This window comes from Paramormyrops kingsleyae, chromosome 1, assembly GCF_048594095.1.
Source record: "Paramormyrops kingsleyae isolate MSU_618 chromosome 1, PKINGS_0.4, whole genome shotgun sequence".
In the NCBI taxonomy this organism is placed as follows: domain Eukaryota; kingdom Metazoa; phylum Chordata; class Actinopteri; order Osteoglossiformes; family Mormyridae; genus Paramormyrops; species Paramormyrops kingsleyae.
This window is the reverse complement of record NC_132797.1, coordinates 73,762,718-73,785,359: the sequence shown is the minus strand read 5'-3', so window position 1 is coordinate 73,785,359 and position 22,642 is coordinate 73,762,718. Positions and strand designations below refer to the sequence as shown.

Sequence of the window (22,642 nt, the reverse complement as noted above, 5' to 3'; positions counted from 1 at the left end):
ATCCCAAGGATGGGATTATTTTACGTAGGTCTTTGTTGTTGGCTGGCAGCCTTCGCACGTTTCGACAAATCGACTGATTCCACTGAAGTCTGCTGCTCACCCGATGGCCGACGCTTGCAGGACCAGAGGCCTCCGTGCTTAAGGCTGAACAGTGTAAGCTCTGCCTGGGCTTTGAGTCACCTGGCAGGTCTTCCAATCAGCAGGCAGCGTGAGAATAGAAACACACATATCACCAAATGCCAGTCATTCTGATCTCACACAGCCATGAGTCTCATGTAAACAGTGCAGGTCATTACTTTCTGAGTATTTGGTATATTTAAAACTCGTCTCAGATCATTAGCTATCTGTGAACAAAAATATCACGTTGGTTTGCTTCATTCTTATAAAAGGCGAGCTTTAAATGGCTGGGAGTGATGAGGAGATTAGCTGCGGACATTGAAATGCGCAACTGCCATCATTTGCAGATTAACGACGGAGCTGAAAATATTGCAAAGAAAACAAAGGGGACGCAAAGATGCAAACAGCCGGAGCAGGGCTCCGAGTCTCTCCTCACGCAAACACGCCAAGAGCAAAGCGGCGCCGCGTGGCAAAGCCCGCCAGGCTGGGGCCTCCAGGGGGCGCACTGTGCTGCCCTTCACATGTTTTGTCCTTGAGTTTGTCCGTCAACGATCTGAGAATTCGGAGAGCACCTCCGTGTTGGTCTGTCCTTCCCATCATCACGTCTGGCATGGTTGGATGATGATCTCATCTGGAAAAGAAGACTAAATCCCCCTCCCCCAGTCTCAAATGCACATGTATACACACACACACACACACACACACACACACACACATATACACACACAAGCACACAGAAAACATGCCACGGATTGAAAGTGCAGCAAAGCAAGTGAACACAGTTTTTAAAAACTTATTTACTCTACACTTGCATTAGGCATGCTGAGACGGATGTTCACCGAGAAGAAAAGGGTGTAAGAAGTGCAATAGAGGACACTCCTGTTTAAATGTCTTTTATCTCCTGGACTTTGACTGACAAGGGAAGCCAGCATTTCAAAAGCTTATGACATCAAACATCACGGTCCGTAACGATCCAGTATTTACCCCTTTTATTAAACTCTGTGTTTTTAGGGACCACACACAACGTATGAGGAGATGACCGGGTCACCAACAGATCCCCCTGACTTCTCTACTTCGCACACTCACTTGTGAGACACACACACACACACACACACACACACACACACACACACACACTCTCCCTTACGCGTTGAAGCACACACCCCAGCAGAGGCTGTACAACATAAAGTTCCATATAAGGGCATGCTGATGATGTAATGCTCCATAGGCAGTGAGAATGCAGCAGGCGGATTTTATTGTTTGGTTTCCCCACTGGAATGTCCACATCGAAGGCTCTGAGTGAGACGGGCGCGGAGCTAGAGGCAGCCCTAACCCACAAGGCTGTACGGAGGCACGCAGCAGGTAGGCAGAGAGGCAGACGACCCGCAGCCCTCGGCCGGCGCCTCAGCGCGCCGCAGAATCTCTCCTGTCGCTCCAGTGTCTTAGGCAAAGTCTGACAAGTACGGTGGGCAGCTCATAGCAAACGGCAACGCAGACACAGATGTAAACTTGTAATGAAATACTCATCCTTAGCTGGGGAAGAATGCATTTTAATTTTAAATGAGTCTTTACTCATCTTTATACTTTAATTTGCAAGTTAATAATCTGAACCTGAAAATTTGAAGTTGCCTTTTTATTAAAGAATAGGTTCCAAGAACAAGTTTAATTCATAAAAAATTTGTTAACTTTTTTTTTTTTATTTTACATATATTACATAAAATACATATGGTGATTTTGTCTGTAATTCTTAGCATTGACAATATGGAGATTTTGTCTGTAATTCTTAGCATTGACAATATGGTGATTTTGTCTGTAATTCTTAGCATTGACAATATGGTGATTTTGTCTGTAATTCTTAGCATTGCGGTCTGTCGGTTTTTGGTGCAAAGATGTAAACAGAGGTGCTAGTTTGAGGGGCTGGAGGTCGGTGCCGACGCATCTCGCTGATACTTGGCGGTCCGGCTGGCCGTCTCATGGGGTCAGTGTGAAGAGGCACGCCGCTGCCCCCCCCCATAACTACCACTTTGCAAGTGATAGATTTCAAAATGCTGACATTTTCAGTGGGGCAGCAGGGTCGCGGCTATCCTATCAGTCATTCAGTACCATTGATCGGGTGACGGAAGAGACGGTCAGTCTAAAATGTTTTACTGTTTCTACATCTGACAGTACGTCACTCACCCTTATACTCAGATTGGTAAATATGTAATAATTTTTTTTCAGTAAAAGTGCTAAAATATTAGACCGTTTGTCATTTGAGGATCCACCTTTTCTTGTAGCAGAAAAAGGAATCAGCAATTAAGGATGCGGGCTAGTTAATTAAAATCCACTAATTAAAGCGACAGCGATATCGAGTGTGATATCGAGTGCTATCTGTCCCGGTCCGAAAGCTACCTCAGAGACTATCGTGTTAAAAATGTTAAACAAAACCTTTGCATTTGTAGCTTAAATAAACAGACTAACATAAACATCTGGACAGCACTTGGACAGTCATATGGTTTAGACTAGCTTGCACTACTGTGAAACGGAGTCTGGACATCTGCTCCCTCTTGGTAAGCCACCATCCAAGCTGAAGTGATATCCCAGCCGATGCTACACCGTGCAGAACAATTCAATTAGGCCTATACAAATCGCGGCTTAAGAAATGCTGACACTAGCAGTGATTGCAATGATCAAGCAAGAATTCCGATTTTTTTAATTTAGCTGCAGCTCAGATTATATTGTAGTTTCAGAAATGCACAAAACTACACTTTGTCCTTAATGTCGATTTTACTAAGACTTGTCATTACCGGTCATCGTCTGTTGTCACGGTAATTAAAGTTGCGATTACAGTGCTGTTCGAGGACCTCCACAGAACTGCATTGCCGCTGTCATTGGGTCAGTGAGCACTGCATCATGTGACTCATTACTTCTTGATGAATGAAGATCCCCTTTGCTGGTCATCAAGGACCTAAGGGTTAGTTGCTTGTTTCACTTTTTGCTCATTAAATGCGCAAATTCCTATTCGAAGCTACTCAGAGCATCGGGGAGGCTGTTCTAAAATCTTGTGTAAATGCCTCCATTATCAAAAAATAAATCAGTGATAATGGACAAACCAGCTGTTGGCATCCGAGCAACCTAACCGCGCTTAATCTTGATGGACGTTGCCTGCCACACCACAAGGGGGCGCAGTCTTTCGAAATTCCAAACATCCATCCAATTAAGGAACAAGCAAAATTCCAAAAAAAAAACTTTAGAGAAAAGTACTTTAGAAGAGCAAATATGTTTGACATGAAGTCTGAAATTCAGACTGACATACACTCCAGTGTTTAGTATGTAACCCAACATATTACATGCCAGCAGTCGAGTAGATACGTTGTGCAGCGGCATGAAATCCTTACTGTAAATGCGATGGCTGACAGGCCGAAGCTCCGATATACTTTTTTTCAGTGGAAATTCTTACCTAACTGGTAGCAGCAGGCTGGGATTTGTGTTTAAAATGAATAACTGCAGCATTCTTCGTCATGAAGCATTACTACGCCGTGGTTTAAAGTTTGGGGACACCAAGAACACAAAGAAAAAAAATAAAGATTTTTTTTTTTTTAAAAATCCATTAACATTTATATGACTGGCTATGAGGACGCGCACATTAAAATAAAAAATCTGGTTCAGACCAGATCTGCCTGATGACATCAGTAAGAGTTTCCTCTGTATTTCTGTGATCATGATGCTGCCCTTAGTGTAACGGAGGCACAGCGCTCTGGACTGGGCTGCTGACGCAAACTACACTGCATTCACTGCATTCATTAACGGCAGGATGCTTCGGCCGCCTTTGTCTGCTGCCTTTTTGTTCTTCATGTATTTCATTTCCACCTTTATTTTATTTCGAAATTTATTTTAACAGAATTCCTATACTTGGAAAATATACTCCAAATTGACTTCAAATTTACTCCAAGTATACTCCAAATGTTTGTGTTTCGCTAGAGGATTGGTGCTCGTAAAACTGGTTTTTTCCATCATTTGAGCAGAAAGAATCCAAATAAATCACATGTTTTTCTTAACCGCCAAATAACTACAATATGACTTAAATTACAGAAAATTAAGACATTCAAATGAGTTCCGTTTGCTCTGTTTAATGTCCTGAATCGTCTGAATCATCAGAATCAGATTCCTTTTATTTGTCATGTACAAAGGCTACAAATAATTTGATTTAGTGATGACACAAGCGTACAATTTAAACACATTGTTGAAACAAAAATTTGACTAACATGCCACATGAGGCTAATTAATTAAGAGCTTGGCCGGTTCATAAGCTACCATGCAGAATGGTTTGACGAGGAAAAACCTACATTACAGTATTATAGTAACTAATTATAACATGCTGTAGCTACGTATGAATTCAAGAATCCCCAGACATGTAACCAGTGACTAACTAGTGAAAATCTAATGCCGATTCATCATTTCACACAAAATATTTATTAGTATTACCATGGCAAACAGGCTAAATTGCAAAACGATTTGATACATGATGTGGAACGTGCTCATGCCACAGTTTGTAACAGACAGGCATCAGCTGATCCTCCAGCACATGGCTGTTACCCCATCAGCAGCCATGAGACCTTTGACCTGGAAGCATAAGGTGTCGGCTCATTCCTGTTAATGTTAGCATAGAGACCGTCCCCACCCTAAAAGGATCTGTTTATGTAGCCAGCCTGTAATTGCCTCTGCAAGAAAGGGGAATTCCTTTAAATGTTAATCTGAAGGCAGGCATAGGACAGTGGTGGCAGAGGTGGGGGTCTGAGGAACCCCTGAATTACTAGAATTGCTCGATGCAGAGTGTGGCTGCAGCTCCCAGCTCGAAACAAAACACCTCCCCCCCCCCCACCCCGCACAACACTGATTGCCAGTCCATCACCATAATCCCCGCAGACTCAGAAAACTCCAGGCGTCTTCCCAACGACTGCTATCCCACTCATATCTACTTGCACACCATTCAACCCACCTTTATCGTACACCAGCCCATATAATGACATTAATGGCAAATCTTGTTCCTAAGACGTGAATTTCCTCCAGTGGCATTGTACAGAGTGAAAGAGGACGGCAAGGAGGTGACAGTACAGAACCCCAAACGAGCGGCCAGTGTCAGCTGTGGGTCACGGCCGATGAATAAGCCATCACTTCTATTTTTGATCGAACAAACATTCTGTAGCTAAAATAAAAACCGGTTAGATCTTGGGGCAAGAATAACAACGTAAAGCTCAGAAGGTCAAAGAGAAGACACAGCAGGGATCAGGTCAGCCCAAGCTGCAGGCGTGACGTAGGCGACTGGAACAGACGCATTTGGGCTGGTGCTAGGGAGACCGGACCTCCTCTCTCACTGACGTGGGACAGCGACTGTGCTGCTTTTATGCCAAGAGAAGGTAACGGCTCTGTCGTTGCAATGCACCGCTTTAGGTGATACCTAAAAGAAATGTGGGGGCACTTTAATATATACATATATGAAACAAAACAAATGGGCTTCTGCAAAAACATTTCTGTTCAAATGTTTTCTCAACCCATTAGACCTATGACTGTTCCTGAGTGGTTTTCGAGTGTGAACTGTTCCAGTCAGCAGAACGTGTATCGTCAGGAGAAATAACATGACATCTGGAAACTCTCTTTGTCTTTGACAATTAAAAAAAAAGTTGGGATAAATGTAAGGGGAGGGGTGCATAAATTTATGCTTCGTGGTAGAAACTCTTCAGAAGTCCTTCTGAATTAGCTGTCCTGGGTCCAGTTTACTAGCATTCTGAGACCTGATGAGAATTAGGAGACCCAACAGCTACGCAGACATCTCGCAGGCTACTGGCACGCACAATTAACAGCACGATTATATTTATGATCTATTAATGTTTCCATGACATCAAACAGCAAACAACACGGAAAGCTATGACCAAGTTGTCCTGGCCAGACAAACACATGGGTGAGTTAATACAAATGCTTCCCCTGAAATTGCACTTTCATTTCATTCGTTCCCTAAATACAGAATAGAGACCACAACGCAATTATGGGGGAAGGCAATGGTGCAGCATAAACCAACAGGCCCCCCAAATGCTCCCCTGACAAGTTGTCAGTTTTATATACCAACATCATTTTCAACTAACGGCATTTGCGATTTGAGGATCCAGAACTTGGACCGGTTCGTACAAAAGGAATTTATGGCTGGGTCAACCTTGGCTTTGCTATCTGTGTAAAAGCCACCAAGCTGAGCCAGCAGAATGTGGTACAAAAATGCTAGGGAGTGATAAAACGTCACAATACACTGAGCTGCACAAATGTTACTTGTTTGAAAGGTTTTGTCGAAGTAAAACTTGCGCTGTGTTCTTCGAAGCAAAGCGCACAAACAAAACACACAAATATAACACACATAAAGGAATTTGTGCCCAATTAAATTGCGGTTTTTCTGTATTTTCCACTTTCCTCTCAAAACGTTATGCGGTTGTGTGCCATGACAGCGGACTAAACACTACGCACATCTGGCCAAGGGCTGTGACTAAGACCAGAGCAAAGAACTCCCAAGCTGGGGGGGGGTCTGTAAAGGGAGTGTTTATCAATGTTCTCTGTGCTTGGCAAAACTTTCACAGGAGTGTCATTGTTTGAAATATTAAACCACTGAGCTCCTGGCTTGAGCTGCATACCCAGGGATATTAATGGACTTCCACATTCACTACGGATAAGTAAACTCAGAGCTATATTCAGCCAGGCTTCTCCATATCCAGCTTAAAATCTGGATTTGCAGTTTTTTTTAATTCATAAATCCTACATAAATTAAACCGTATTTATATAAGCACTTAGAGTATATTTGATAGGACTTTTAAACAGCATCTAACTCAAATGTGACTCAAAGACCATAAAATGTTTACATTTATTCTTTAAATCTTTTTATATATTTACTGGAGTAATGTGGATATGGTCTTTCGGTACTGTGCTTTGTGAAATAACTGGTTAGAAATTTACAGGGTGTGTTTCAATGATAGTCAGTCATTGGTTCAATATTTTAAAATATCTATTCTTATTTGTACAATTAAATAAGGTGTAGTAAAGCATGTGATAAAAATCTGAAAGCACGCTTATATTAGCGACTGTAGGTACGGAAACGCAGGATCAATAAATGGGATAAATGTCCTCCTAACTGGATAGACACACACACTTTCATTCTTGAGCATGAAGGTACAATATTTTGACAAACTGACAAAGTCTGTCTCGTTTCTCACTTACAGACTGAAGTTGCTGATTGATCAGGAAAAGGTTTATCAGGAGCGGAAGGAGGAGGAAAACAACAGGAAGACCAGCCGCCTGAAACAGGAGCTGACCAAGCTGAAGTCGTTCACCTTGCTGGTTGTGGATGAGCAGCAGAGGCTGACTGAGCAGCTTACCCAACAGAGTGCAAAGGTCCAGGAGCTGACAGCCAATACAGCCCAGGCGCAGGAGAAACTGAGCTCTGCTCAGGCCAGGGCACAGGAGGAGGAGCACAAGGTGTGTCAGCTGCAGGCGGAGCTGCGAGACCAAGCTTGCCGCTTTCACCAGGAGCAGGAGGCCATGACTGCCAAACTGACCAATGAAGATGCCCAGAACCGGCAGCTCCGGCAAAAACTGGCCAGCCTGAGTAGACAGCTGGATGAACTGGAGGAGACCAACAAGACACTGCGTAGAGCTGAAGAGGAGCTACAGGACCTCCGGGACAAAATTAACCGTGGGGAGTGTGGGAACTCTAGCCTGATGTCAGAGGTGGAGGAATTACGAAAGCGGGTGCTGGAGATGGAGGGGAAGGATGAGGAATTAATCAAAATGGAGGACCAGTGCCGGGACCTCAACAAGAAGCTGGAGAAAGAGTCCAGTCAGGGCCGCAACCTTAAGGCTGAAGTGGACAAGCTGAATCGTAGGATAATGGAATTAGAAAAGCTGGAAGATGCTTTCAGCAAGAGCAAACAAGAGTGCTGCTCACTAAAGTGCAACTTGGAGAAGGAGAGGACTGTCACAAAGTACCTCTCCAATGAGCTAGACTCACTGAAAGTGAGGATTAAAGAGCTTGAAGCCATTGAGGGTCAACTGGGGAAGACTGAGATCACACTGAAAGAGGACCTCACCAAGCTAAAGACACTGACTGTCATGCTAGTGGATGAGAGGAAGACGATGGCCGAGAAGCTTAAACAAATGGAGGACAAGCTCCAAAACAGTACTGGTAAGCTGCAAGCTGAACAAGACAAAGTTACATCGGTGACTGAGAAGCTGATAGAAGAAAGTAAAAAAGCCCTGAAGTCCAAGGCTGAGCTTGAGGAGAAAATGTGTATGACCATCAAGGACAGGGACGACCTCAGGGCCAAACTGAAAACCGAAGAGGAACAGAACAATGACCTGCAGTCCAAAATCAGTATGATGAAGAAGAGGCTGCAGTCACTGGAAGCTGTGGAGCGAGAGTTTCTCAGGAATAAAGCCAAGGAGGAGCAAACCAAAGTGCCCGTTGTAAAACGCTTCCATCAAGAAGATAATAAAGTGAAAGATCTCACTCAGGAAGTGGAGAGGCTCAGACGAAAGCTCAAGGAGATGAAAGTGGTTGAGGGTGACTCAATGAAAACAGAGGATGAGCTTGAGTCCTTGGAAAAGAGATACTCCAACGAACATGAACGTGCAAAGGCCTTGTTGGAAGAACTGGAAATATCTAGGAAGGAACTCTCAAAATACCAACTGGCAGAGAAAGTGGAGTCCAACCAGGAGCACACTCTTTATAAGCGTCTAAAAGAAGAAGAAGCAAAGTCAAGCCACCTTACCAGAGAGGTGGAGGCTCTGAAAGAAAAAGTCCATGAATACATGGGCACCGAGGACTCCATCTGTCGAATGAAATCAGAACATACGTTTCTTCAGAAGAAACTGACGCAGCAAGAAGTGAGGAACAAAGAACTGGCGAGAGAGATGGAAAACCTGACAAAGGAACTGGAGAGATACCGGCGCTTCAGCAAAAGCCTACGGCCAGGAATGAATGGCAGGCGCTTTTCAGATTTACACGTCTCTACAAAGGAAGTGCAGACAGACCCGACTGAAAGCAAACCCCCGGCATACAAGAGCGTGGCTCCACTGGAGCGAGCAGTGATGAACGGGAAACTATACGAGGAGAATAATCACGAAGATGAACCGAATTACAACATTGAACTTCCCCTCACCAAGTGCAGTCCTTCCCTTATGAGTAATGTGAACAACTTAACCAACAACAACTTCCGGAGAGTCTCTTTCCCCAGAAGCAAGGAAAGCCAACACCAAGTAAATGGTAAAGTGCTACCTAGACCCAATGGGAACCACATGCAGCAAGGGGATGTGGTGCTGACACATTCACCTGGGCAGCCCCTGCACATCAAGGTGACCCCAGACCATGGGCAAAACACAGCCATGCTGGAGATCACCAGCCCCACAACAGAAAGCACCCACTCCTACACCAGCACAGCAGTTATACCCACCAGTGGCGGCCCACCCAAGCAAAGAATAACCATCATTCAGAATGCCTGCATCTCCCCGCCATCCAAAGCCAAAGGCCCCACTGTAACAGATGGACCCGGAACCCCTGACAGAGCCATCTCACCCCTTACCATGACCACCTACACCAGAACTACAACTCCAGACTCATGCGGGTCCATTACTCCAGACAGGGCCATGTCACCCATCCAGATAGTGTCCGTCACCACCGGCACTCCGGAGCGCTCCATGTCGGCTGAGGCCGTGGAGGTTCTGGGAGGTCACGCGGTGTTCCGGGTGACTCCGGAGAAGCAGAACAGCTGGCAGCTGCAAAGGTCCAACAGTTCCGGCCCCAGTGTCATCACAACGGAGGACAACAAAATTCACATCCACTTAGGCAGCCCCTATATTCAGGCCATGAACAGCACATCTCGCCCCATGAGTCCAAGCTACACCAACAGCCAGGAACACAGAACTCCAGGTTTAACCAACGGTGTCCCTGCTAAAGGCGGAAACAAAATCACCAGTAGTATCACTATAACGCCCACCGCCTCCCCAATCCCAAGGCCTTCACAAATTACAGTAAGTAATCTTTATGAATGACCCCCCCACCCCCAATAGTCCACCGACCCACTCAACCCCCCCAACACTGAATTCTGTTTACCCAACTACCAACTGATGCCCCCAAACTGCCTCCTCTCTAAGTTTAAATAACAACCTAACAATTCCCTCCCTCCATCCGCCTTGACCAACAGTCAAAGACTCCTATAAAAGCGCTTTGTTTATTTTTGTGTTATTTTTGGGAGATGTTTGTGTGCATGAACTATAACTACAAAAATGATAAATCTATAGAAGCACTAGCAAATGGATATCTTTACTCTGGGTCAACTCCTGTGTGCACTTACTGTATATGCCCAATGTCAAACCACCATGTACCAAAATTATTCAGATGTACTGTTTTCATTTTGTTACACAAGTAGTTTTTTGTTTCTTTCGCGCATTTTTCTTTTCTATCGATTAAAATAAGTAAATGTTGAATTGTTTTATTTTCATTATTTTGGTCTACCGTATATTTTTGGTTTGAGTCTTAAATACTGGTTTTGAAAGAATGTGACTGATTGACCTGCTTTAAGTTGGAGTGCAAAATTATTTGGCACATTGCAGAGTGTTACCCCACAATGTCAAATGTTCTACAGTTAAGAATGAGCCAATTCAGCAATTCACTATAATGTAAATCACCATCTTAACTGCCAGTACTAGAGAGAAAAAAAGGTTTTAGCCTGGAATTTGCATGACTTTTTATAACAGCAGTGTTCAGTGCTTTTGTTGATGGGGAAAAAAATCACAGTGAGAAAAATAACTCTATACTGAGGGGGAACTCACCTTTTCAAGGTTTATTTAAACTTTCTCAGGTTTTATTTTTGATATCAGCTACATGTTAACATTCTGAATTTATATGAAGAAAAGGCACAAAGTTCCACCGTGCGTTTGTTTGGCTGAGCACAGCCTTAGGCTGATGTCATAGTTTCACAGTCTATCCGAAACAGAGGAACTCGGGAGCTGCAGGCTCAGGTCTGCATGGGTTCCGATTTCTCTGACTTTAACCTCCTCTGATGACACACTGGAGCTCTTAAATGGCTCAGATGACTCTGAACATTGAGACTGAACAACATCAGTCTTCATGGAACTGACCTCTCTGTGGCTCCACTTCTCAGTGTGTCTAAATTTATTTCTTGTAGAAACATTCTCAAATGCTCCACAATATCCAACAAAATTGGTATATCGATACATGCATGCCAAAGCAACTACAATACTGCCTGTTTGGATTGCTGTGTTGGACAAAATAGAGAGCAAATAATTTCCTAGCAGAGAGGTAAGTATCAGTACTCAATACACTCAACACATCATGAAGATATCTTGAATCAATTGGTAGGTTAGCCTTCATTTATCAAAGTCTTTGAGCCGAAAAATGTCTCTTGTGCCAATAGGAAAAACAGGAATTGTGGAAAAATGAATTTCCAAAATATTCTAAATAGGTTAAAATGTGGCAAAAAATGTCTGGGGCATTTATTAAGCCACACATTAACCACACGTTTAGACACCACAGTCTCGTAACTGTTTAGTAACCTTAACTGTTAATTAATCAGCTGGGCGATATGAAGACTCAAATCTGCATTGTGTAGCGTCATGTTGTACATTTACATGCTGTGAAGATACAGCATATAATCTATGCAGATTGGGATTTGCTCCAACTTTAGGCAAACAGTAACTGTGTTTTTAAAATGCATGTGAATTACCAGACACTTTTATAGCAAGATCAAGCCAACCTAGTTCAGCATGCTTCTTTGCTGCCCCGAGTCATTTTCTCCTTTTGACATTTTAAGATCTTCATCAAAATATATAAGTAAATATCAGGGCTAGGCACTCTGCAAGTTATCATCTGACAAGACAAAAAACAAATTACACTACAAAACATACAGTTGTACTCTAATGCAGCTGCCTTTATCGAAAGATAACTCCGATAAACACATTCTAGTTTGAAGAATGTTAAGTATAAACACAGATTTTTATTGCCATGGTCACATTCTAACCAGCTCACCCACAAGGAACGTCCTAGGACTTCAACCTAATAGTGCAAGATTGATGATGCCTGACCTGAAACTCAAAGTACTGTCTATGCCCTACTTTCACACAAAACTGACTGACTTTGACTTTGGGAGACAGTCACAGTCAAGAATAGTACCGTCTCTGTCCCTCCAGCTAAGGACATTCATGGTTGCTCTGAACAAAGTCGCCTTTTGATTGGCCAGACTTAACAGCTGCTCATTCAATACACATACATATACACACACACAAATTACATTGCGAGTTCAGGGTGGGGGTGCACCGTGACATGGTGTCAACGTAAAGAGTTACCCGTTAAATCGATTTCATTGGAATCTGTGCAGTTTGGAAACTGTATCCCCCACCCGCTTCGCAGGCCGCAGGGAAGAGCCAGGAAACACTGGCAGCCTGAACAAGGCACCAGTCATTATGGGTATCAGCATGACCCCAATAAAGCGCATTCCACCTGTTTACCGAGCACAGCAGTCTGCCTCATGTGTCATCACCTCTCCATGAGCAGAGTAAGCTACCTTCAGAGTATGGTGTTCTAAGGTAGGTGTCAGTGGAGGAACACGGAACACAGCAGCTCACACGGAGCACTGGAAACAGGGCAAGCTCCTGTAAATGACTGTATTAGGAGGACATATACACACATAAACAAGTGTTCTTCTTTAATTACCTGAATGAAACAGAGGAAACCCAAGGACTAGGCACTGGTCTTCCCTCTAAGTGCCCCAGACAATCCAGGCCCCTCACTCCCAATCATACCTTTTGCAGCCTAGACACAGCTTCCATTCTATTAAGTACCATCACTGAGCACTGCTATAGAACCCCCCCCCCCCCGCCCACATCCTGATTTTCAAAATGATAATTTAACTCAGGAGACACTCAGAGCTCATCTCCGTGTTATACCTCCAAGGGAGGCATAATGAATGGGAACAAGTAATGAATGTGTACCCCTCCGAGATAATTAGACGGGCGCACAGCGAGATGCTCGAGGGGGGAGGCTTCGCATCGCGAGCAGAGCAGAATTCCCAAGCCGGGGCTCTGCAGTGAAGTGCCTCGCTGAGCCAGGCTCTAAACAAATCCCTGTGTTTGGTCGCCATGGAGACAGGCTGCCTCGGGACGGACAGGAGGCCGGTTCCTGCTGGAACCCACTCGCCGTGATACAGACAAAATACCATATCAACAGAAATGGACCTCTGCAGTAACATCTCACATGTTGTTTTAGGAAGGCACCCCAATGCTGTTCCTCTATCTAGGATACATTTCAAACATATACTGTAAATTATTTAAAAAACACAGTCTGGGCTTTTTTTTTTATTATTCCATTTGCAAAACATTAAAAACCATTTACAACCACGATGGTCTGAAACGAATTCCCTGTGCAGTTTTCACTCCATGAATTGGCTTTATCAGGCTATGGAAACTGGAGATCACATGCGAGGAATACTGCCTTAGTGCAACACAGGATGCTACTGGGGAAAACGGAAATCCACTGTAAAAAGCAAAAAACTCCTTCAATCTACCAATAATCTTTCTCATGCTAAAAGAAACACAAAAAATAAATGCCAGTCGTGGGTCAAACTATAAGCCATCTCACCAATTATTTTGCTACTAGTCAGACACAGATAAATATTTTTAATACTTTGTTTGGCTGTTGTGTGTCAATGAAGAACCAGAGCTGCCAGTTGTGTTTCTCACAGATGCACAGAGAGGAAAAGAAATGCAGAGTAGTACACACAGAGTAAAAGCAACGGGTGTCCATAATTTACAAGTGACTAGAGCGCCCTCTTCTGGTAACAACCTGGTACCAACTTCCACTGACCAGATGTCTTCCCATATACTGTAAATCAAACCCTTTTTTCAGCACATTAGTCATTATGCCCTTTTTACTAAGACGAACCCTAATTTCAATAATATGAACTGACAGGATGAAAATACAAAAGTACTGCTGCTGGGCATGTTCTCTACTAAATAGAGAACATTAAATAAAAACACAGATGAGCTTTCAGTTTGATCTATGGTAAAAGTCAACATGTGTCACTTCCTGCCTGGTCTTGTAAACTCCTTGTCATTCGTAAAAGACCATATAAAGAGAAATTATATCGGCGGGGATGTGAACCTTTGTAGGGCAACTAACATCCAGAAGTCTCCCAATCATCGTCGTGGTTCCCACAGGATTCTCCATTAGCTGTGCCGCCTTCATCATTCACACGCTTGTGACTGATGTACATAAACACTCCGTCTGTGCATCTAATTCCAGGTTCCTCTAGAAGCCTTCCGATATCCCGGCCCGACAAGAATCCCGAAGCCGAAAGGCCACGGCACCTTCGGAGGGGGGAGCACCAGGACTCAGTCAGGACAGAGCAAAGGCCAACCACCCGCACAGGCTGCCAAAGACTCGGGTGCGATATCCGGACCACACAACCTCAACAAGGCAAACCGGGCTACCAAAATCTGAAAGGCAACTCTTTTTGGACAGCAGCTTATTCCACTAACTGCTAATCTCTAACTGACTGTTGAGCAATAATGAATTTTGCCCACTTTCACTTAAAAAGTCTCTTTCCAGCTTGAAGGCCCTTGTGTTATAGATTCTCATGAACCTACTTTAAAAGTAGCAGCACTGATAAAAGGACAAAGAAGTTGAACTTCACTACAAAAAAACTCAATTTTGAACAGTAATGTTTCTTTATCAGCTAATGTCACATTTTTAATCACATTTGCTTTTGTACTATTGCCTGTGAACAGTGCAGAGTAGTTATTTTGGAACATACATGTAGAATTTGAAGTTCAGTTTCTACAGAAGAGCATATTTACAGAAAATCATTATCATATTAGTTATGTACTAATAAATGTCTTCGCGTAAAAATTACTATGAATTAACGATGCTTCTTGCCAAGGTAAACTCCAAACTGCAGGAATCAGAATGAACTACAATGATCTATATCGAAATACTGCACCCTAGTGGGGGAATACAACATAACGATCCTAAAAATTTAATTATCTGGTAACGCTATTACTAAATATAATGGAGATTTTAAACAACCCATAAACCACTATTATAAAAAAAAACAATTTATATTGCAACGTGCATTTACAGACTGGCTGCAAAATCCGGAAGTGAACTAAACAGACCTATTAACATCTATTGTGGACTAGCATCTGTAGGCATTAAGATTAATTAACACTAACATGAAAAACGATCTTAAAACATTCATAAAAATGATGCGACGTACTTTTGGGAGCGGCAAAATGAAGCAATTAGCTAAATATCTTAATCGGCGAGAACTGTTCCAAAGAACCAATCCAGTATAAACTATATTTACGAGAATCAAGCTCAGTGAGATTTTAATCATTCATGAGCAGATCGTTAACTTGATGGTAGCGGAAATTGAACGATATAAACAGACAACAACATACACAAATCACTCCCTTTAAACGAGCGTGGAGATCAGTACAACGTGGGTACTCAGTGAAATCATCAGGCATCATTCGTGCATGTCGACAGGCAGCTTTTATAGAATCGCATTCAATAAACATTTTACTGCGGTACGGTCGCCTTTGTGAATGTAAAAAAAATAGTAAGAACATAGTTCTTACAATACATTTACCTGAACTGTCGGCTTTCCACCAGTCCTCTCCCAAAGTGTCTGCCATTTGCAAAACTTAAACTACCGCTGTAACTGGGGATTTAAATAGTCTTTGGTTTACTTACAGCATATTCGATCAAAAAGGATACTCGGAAAAAAATGCCTTGTGTGTCTTTTGATCTGATGGCTATCTAGTAATAATAAAGGCGATCTAATTTTAACAAAAACTATAAATAATTAATTATGAATACAAAATATGTGCAATTCTGCCCTTTAACCATCCACCCGTCGAAACAGCAGTACTGTAAAAGTGTCTTCCACGTGGTACTGAATCATTTACATACAGAAATACAGTGGGGGAGGAGCAATATTTAAAAGCCCTAGAAATCTCAAGCCAATCAGAATTTAAGCGGCACCACGCAGCGAGCCAATCGGCGGACAGTAAAGCTGAGGCCACGCCCGCGCGGTAAATTCCCCCTGTTTTTGTACTAGCACTTTTCATTTATTTATTAAAACAAGCGGGAAGGTGCGTGAAGCGTCTTGGTAATAATTATCGTGCAATTTCATGAGTGTTGTTTTATATAAGGGATGCGGAGGAGGATGTGTTATTTTGCTGCTTAATTGGGAAGTTTAACGCTGGCGTCACAGCACCGCTCCGGGTAGATATTTGCGGGAGCAGTGAGGGGAGCTGCGCCGGGCGCCCTGTTAGTTGCTATACGGCCCGTTTTGTCGTGGTTTCCACCTGAAACTGCGCCTCCGGGGCTGTCAGGGTAGCAGAGGCCGAGGCAGCGGAGTCAGCTAGCCGAGGATGGCAGCCGCCTGTGAAAGAAGGCAAGTCCTGGTGGAAATTCCCGCACCTCAGCCCAGGATAGCAGGTAAACGATTTCCTCACAGAAATAATACATACACTAAAATGACCGGGTTCTGTTGTCTGCAACGAGAAAGCGGGGCGCTTTAAATTTCCCTCCGTCAGATTGGGCGGGCAGGGGCCCTCACTGATAAGAATGGAGAAACTCATTTTTATGTTGAATTTTTCTACTTGTTATCATAATAACTATAGTAACCATGCAAACTAGAATATAGCATAAAGGAAACGTATTTAAATGGTTCGGCTGGTGTGTTCCTGACCCCATTGTAACTACCCGGATTTTGGCGGGTCTGCCTTCATTTGGAGGCCGATTTCCCCCGCCAACCATTACCCCCTCCCCAGATATTTTAACATTAAAAAACTATATAACAAATTTTGAAATTGCAGAAAAACTCCCACTTAGTCACATTTGCGATTTTACTTGTTGTGAAATAAATTAGACGATAGCGGGACAGTGGAGGGTATAATCAGGGAATCTAACGAGCCCTTTTTGTTACATATTATATTGATTATTAATAATTATTATGTTAAAACAAAGTGAAAGTTGCCGACTACGGACCAGTTTACCAGTGACTTACCCCTCCTCCCCGACTAATACTACTTACTATTTTTAAATTAAATATTACTAATGGTTGTGAAGATCTTGATCGGCCCGGACTTTGTATTTATCTCGGACTACAGTTCTACATATTAGTTGAGTAAAAAGTTTGGCAGGGGCCTACACGTGTTCTGGGGGGTCGGCAGTACCGGTCCTAGCCGATGTGGCGCCCTAGGCGAACACCCCGCCCGCCCGTGGCGAAGTGAAATTAGCTGGCAAGTCGGCGCCCCCTCTGCAGTTGGTGCTCTAGGCGGCCGCCTATGTCGCTTATAGGATTTCCCGCCCCCGTGGATCGATACTTCGCTAGCAGTAGGGTGTGTGTGTTGACTGGCTGATCCTGTACGCAGGTGTGATCAGACACGCGTAACATGACTGTGCTTTGCAGCTCATATAAGACGCTCCTACTTGGATGTGCTGAATTCCCGTATGGGGTCGCCAGCCTGCAGCTCCAGAAATCCTGCGCCTCGCTCTCTGCCAAGTCGTGCAAGTGAGTACACCCTTCGACAGCGATCTAGACGTTTTACAAACATCTCTTTGCCATAGGTCTCCCGCTCCACGATCAAACGGTAACCTCAGCTTTGAGAGGCCTGGTTCCTGTTGTAAGTTGCCTAAAACTTAAGAACTTAAAACTCTGGCATGTAGTTAAAACCGTGTCACTGCTCCAGGGGTGTTCTTTTTCAGGGCAGTGTAAAAGTGCAGAACTATACAGCAGCTCTTTTTAGACTTGTTACCACCTTATGTTGTTTCGGGAATCTTTGCTCTGCTAAACTGAAATGTTTTTGGGGGTGTATGTAGATTTCCAGAGACCCAGGGTTTACACGAGGTCTGTTCTTACTGATTTGATTCTCTGGTCGTAGAGGCTGATGTTAAGGCTTCATCTGCGACCAGGCCAGAGGATCTGCAGGCAGAGCAAGTGTCTATTTCACAGCAGCAACTTGTCCACCTCATCCGCTCCCTCATCTTCCAGCAGAAGGTACGGCGGCTTGTTTCTCACCTACCCGCACTGAGGTGTGTTAGCCAGCATTTGTGTTTGGATGCTGATGTTATCCAGTATTACTGGAGTTGGGGTGGAGACCGCATAGTGAATCGCACCCTAACCTTCTGTTCACCGTCTGCACGTTGTGTGTTTGCTTGTAGGAGACAGCAGTTGCGTCTGTTGGCTCAGACTTGAAGCTCTTGCAGGAGGATCTGCACCTGAAGAAGACCAATATCTACAGATCCATACCGTACTCCCGCCTTGGGTCCAACCGAGATGCACACTGTTACAGGAAAGCCTACCCCCACCTCCAGGCATTCAAGGTACGCTGATGCACTGGGCGCGGCTCTTTTGGTGCTGCTGTGCACCAGAATGATACAAAATGTCTCTACTAGTGGTTGATGGCTGGGCTGGAGCCGCTGTGAAAACTTTACCTCAAGCTTGTGGAACCGCAAGAGCAGACATTGACTTGGTCGTAACGAGTCAATATGACATCATGTGTGTCTCTGTGCTGGGACCAGACCTGCTAAACTGGGCAGCATGTTAGCATCTGATGCCTTAAGGCCATCAGCTGATCACCTCATGCAGCTGATCACCATAATTATCACAACTATTTTTTCCTCCACTCTTTCGTTGTTTACCTGTGAAAGTACTCACTGCTACCCACTGGAAATAACTAATCCATCATCTTACACATGCGCAGTCAATGCGCACAGACGTGCCTAGGCTCCGCTAGACACAAAAGTCTGGGCTGCACGTGCCCCAGCCACAGCTGTCCGCAAGCAACCCCCGATGATGAAATTTGTCATCCTCGTCCCCAACCAAAAGCGCACATGGAAAAGTATGAATTGTCCTTCAGTGGGGCTGTTGTAGACCTCGCATTGCCACTTAAAGGTGTGCTGATTGTACCGAGTAGTGATGGTGGTGTTTGAGGACCTCATTGGCCCTCCAGGTGGTTGACTGGAGACTCTCCCCCTTCTCAGCGGTCGTGTCAGGAGGGCGGCCGGTTGTTGGTTCAGGCGCAGCGCTGGAGCGCAGTGCTGGAGTACGCACTGGTGGCCTGGCGTTACGTCAGCGCGCTGCCGCAGTGGGACACCAGCAGCCACAACGCCCTCAGGGAGCAGTGCTACGGCGTGTTGGCGGACCTCTGTGCCTCTGCCCTGCATCACCAACGGCCCGGGCTCGGTCAGGCCCAGGAACTGCTAAGAAGGTGAGTTCACACACTGCATAGTCTAAAGTGCGGGATAATATTCAAGCACAAGAAAAAACACGAAATCAAATAACAGCTATTTTCGCTAGTATTTAACAACTTTATAGTTTATCCATTTATCCATAAATTTCTTCTGATGTTTACCGCTACTGTTTTTGTGAGCTCTGCCAGCGGTTTTTGCAAGTGCTCTGTCAGCTGATTATAATCTTTTTCATCCTTGCTCACTGATAGTGTGGCACACTTCAGAAATTTAGCACAAATGAGTGAGGAGAACAAGAACTGGTCAATAGATGACCTTTGGCTTTCATTAGCGGTAACTTTGTCCAGTGTGAATTTGAAACAATAACAGATTACTGTGTTTGACAAGGGTGGGGGCCTACGTCCCCCTTCATTCACTACTTTGGTGTCATTTGGTTGCACACAGCACCCGTTACTCACTTCCCACAACAAATCCGCTAGTCTTCGTGCAGTGCAGTCAGGCTGTGTCACGCGCACAGTTGGGCTTCGTGCAGTGCAGTCAGGCTGTGTCACGCACACAGTTGGGCTTCGTGCAGTGCAGTCAGGCTGTGTCACGCGCACAGTCGGGCTGCGTGCAGTGCAGTCAGGCTGTGTCACGCGCACAGTCAGGCTGCGTGCAGTGCAGTCAGGCTGTGTCACGCGCACAGTCAGGCTGCGTGCAGTGCAGTCAGGCTGCGTGCAGTGCAGTCAGGCTGCGTGCAGTGCAGTCAGGCTGCGTGCAGTGCAGTCAGGCTGCGTGCAGTGCAGTCAGGCTGCGTGCAGTGCAGTCAGGCTGCGTGCAGTCAGGCTGCGTGCAGTGCAGTCAGGCTGCGTGCAGTGCAGTCAGGCTGCGTGCAGTGCAGTCAGGCTGCGTGCAGTGCAGTCAGGCTGCGCGCAGTGCAGTCAGGCTGTGTCACGCGCACAGTTAGGCTGCGCGCAGTGCAGTCAGGCTGTGTCACGCGCACATTTGGGCTGCGTGTAGTGCAGTCAGGCTGTGTCACGCGCACAGTTAGGCTGCGCACAGTTAGGCCGCGCGCAGTGCAGTCAGGCTGTTATGTTGAGTGAAGCGCTGGAGATGGGAAAACAGTTGGGGGCTTAATTTAGTTACCACTAAAAAGTTGTTTTAACTGTCACTGAAAATGTATAATTTTTCCCTTTTCAGTGTCATTCAGCCTTGCTTTGAAGGCTACTACTGATGTTATCTTTTTGCAGCAGCGAGTGGTGTCTCATTATGTATGGAAATGCATTAATGGAGTAACATTTAAGCCAGAGAAGTGTTGTTGGGATTGTGTTATTAAAAGTCTCCTTTCGCCTTAACTGCCCCAGTCATAGGTAATTAGATGATTCTATGGTGCTGCACTTGACCTGTCTCTTCAGGTTCATTTCAGTTTCAATGTAATTTACTCATGCAACTTTATAATGTTTTGTGTTATTTTGTAACAAGAAGTAATATCTCATTTTGTGTGGTAAGAAATGAATATTCTGTTCAATATTTGATTCATGTTTCTCTGTGTTTGGGGTGGGGGCAGGGTTATTTGAATAATGACCGGTGAAATTTGATTAGTAAGTCTACCTAAAATATCCATCCCTATTAAGTGTATAGCTTTATGAATTTTAAGCTGTTTTACATCTATGCTGGACATTTTTTATACTGTTTAAAATGCTTAAAGTTTAAATATGAGGCTCTTGTCATCTTGGATTATTTGTATTGTATTAATTTCCATTTTGTCCATGTGATTCTCTCCATGTGGAAAATATATGTATCAGCAGAGCCTTAATTTCAGAAAAGGGGCTGTTGTGAACAGAAACCCGGGCAGATCTGTCCTGGTGCACGAACATTCATTGTACCCTTGCTCTCCAGGTTTAAGATGGCCCGCACACAGAGTCACCTCATCTCTCCATGCCTTGAAGAGTTGGAGAAGATTGTGGGCAAGACACAGAGCAGCACGGCGGATGTAGCCTTGCCAAACGGTGGTCCGAGCTAGCGTCAGACTTTGGGGGGCTGCTCTGGTGCCAGATGCCGCTCACTTAATCGTCGCTGTAGTGCAGGGTGATGCTCGGCCTCCGTCCGACTGATCTTCGAGGCTCCAGCGGTGCAGTAACGAGTTGCCGTGGAAATCCGTGTTTGTGGCATGGCGCTTTAGCCCAGATCTCCGCTGAAAGCCGGCGGCCTCCAGGGCACTGCTGGAAATATCCCCTAAAATGTTAAGGGGGAAACAGCTCGGAGAAGGGATTTATTTGACCTCATCTGAACTGCCGCGGCTGCCTTATTCCCAAAGACTTTGGCTTAGGGCTACATTTCTAATTAAAAAAAGGAACAAAAAGCTTTTTAAAAATTGATAAAATATTGTGTCTGAAAAGGGGGTGAAAATGAAAACATTCCACATTAATAGGATTATTTTTGACATGAAGGATTTTGTATCTGTATAGCCTTTTTAATTGAATGTATTAACTTAATATTTATATGCTATTTTTCAAGGGAAGTAATATCCATGAAATCCTTTGCATGTAAACTGATCTGTGTAGAAGTAAATGTACCTGTATGTTCTGCAGATCTATTTAAGTTTATCGTCTACCTGTCTGTGTGCATGTGTGTTTTGTTTGGTTGCGTTATTGAGTTTCTGCAGCTTTGGTTGAAAATAAATTTTAAAACCAGGTTGCATCTGACTGGGGTCCCGCGTCAGCGTAGCATAAATGGCGAGAACTTGAAGCTTTCTTTTCTGAGTTTGTCTGTTCACCTGTTATTAATACGCCATCGGTGCCAGATGGTTAGGTGGTTTGGCATTTACTCTGTCTGCCACGTCGGGGGTGTTGGAGAACGTGGGAGGTGTTTGCAGGAATAGTTTGCCAGCACCCACTGTGACGGGAGCTCTGATCGTACTGTCCATATTGTTGTATCCTGCAGCTGATATAGGGGAGGAGTGTGAGAGGAATGGAGAGACTGAGGCTTATTTTCATTGCTGAAATCAGCCCCCCCCCCTTTTTACTGCAAACTACCCTCCCATCTGTTCCTTTATAACTTTGTGTAATGAGCTCAGTGTCTACATTTATATGATTTGGTCCTTGAAAAGTCTGAAAAGGACACAAAAAGTAGATTATTTCTATGCAAACCGCTGTTAGCACTAAACGCTAACATCCCTGTTTGGTGCTACATCATGGTGTTGGTGTATGTTTAAGTCTAACCAAGGCAGCAATGTGGATGTTAATGTCTGACCTGAAG

The 22,642-nt window shown here is 44.3% G+C and overlaps 2 protein-coding genes across 5 annotated transcripts in view; one reads left to right on the top strand and one right to left on the bottom strand.

The window, feature by feature from the left end:
- cmss1 (cms1 ribosomal small subunit homolog) overlaps window positions 1-15,919 on the bottom strand; it is a 65,755-nt gene extending 49,836 nt beyond the window's left edge. For both annotated transcript variants that reach the window (XM_023804319.2, XM_072698799.1), the window contains exon 1: window positions 15,795-15,919. In XM_023804319.2, coding sequence (XP_023660087.1) covers window positions 15,795-15,840 — 46 coding nt within the window. In that variant the 5' untranslated portion in view covers window positions 15,841-15,919. The remainder of the gene's footprint in view (window positions 1-15,794) is intronic.
- The window catches only part of filip1l (filamin A interacting protein 1-like), a 63,177-nt gene extending 41,088 nt beyond the window's left edge, over window positions 1-22,089 (top strand). For 2 of the 3 annotated variants that reach the window (XM_023803533.2, XM_023803627.2), the window contains exons 5-11: window positions 7,353-10,158; window positions 14,447-14,588; window positions 17,625-17,726; window positions 18,097-18,212; window positions 18,377-18,538; window positions 19,199-19,425; window positions 21,284-22,089. In XM_023803533.2, the coding sequence (XP_023659301.1) occupies window positions 7,353-10,158; window positions 14,447-14,588; window positions 17,625-17,726; window positions 18,097-18,212; window positions 18,377-18,538; window positions 19,199-19,425; window positions 21,284-21,407 (3,679 nt within the window). In that variant the 3' untranslated portion in view covers window positions 21,408-22,089. Of the gene's footprint in view, window positions 1-7,352; window positions 10,159-14,446; window positions 14,589-16,547; window positions 16,649-17,624; window positions 17,727-18,096; window positions 18,213-18,376; window positions 18,539-19,198; window positions 19,426-21,283 lie in introns of those variants that run through there. The other variant, XR_002837135.1, reaches the window with a different exon arrangement.
- Window positions 22,090-22,642: the final 553 nt, after the last annotated feature.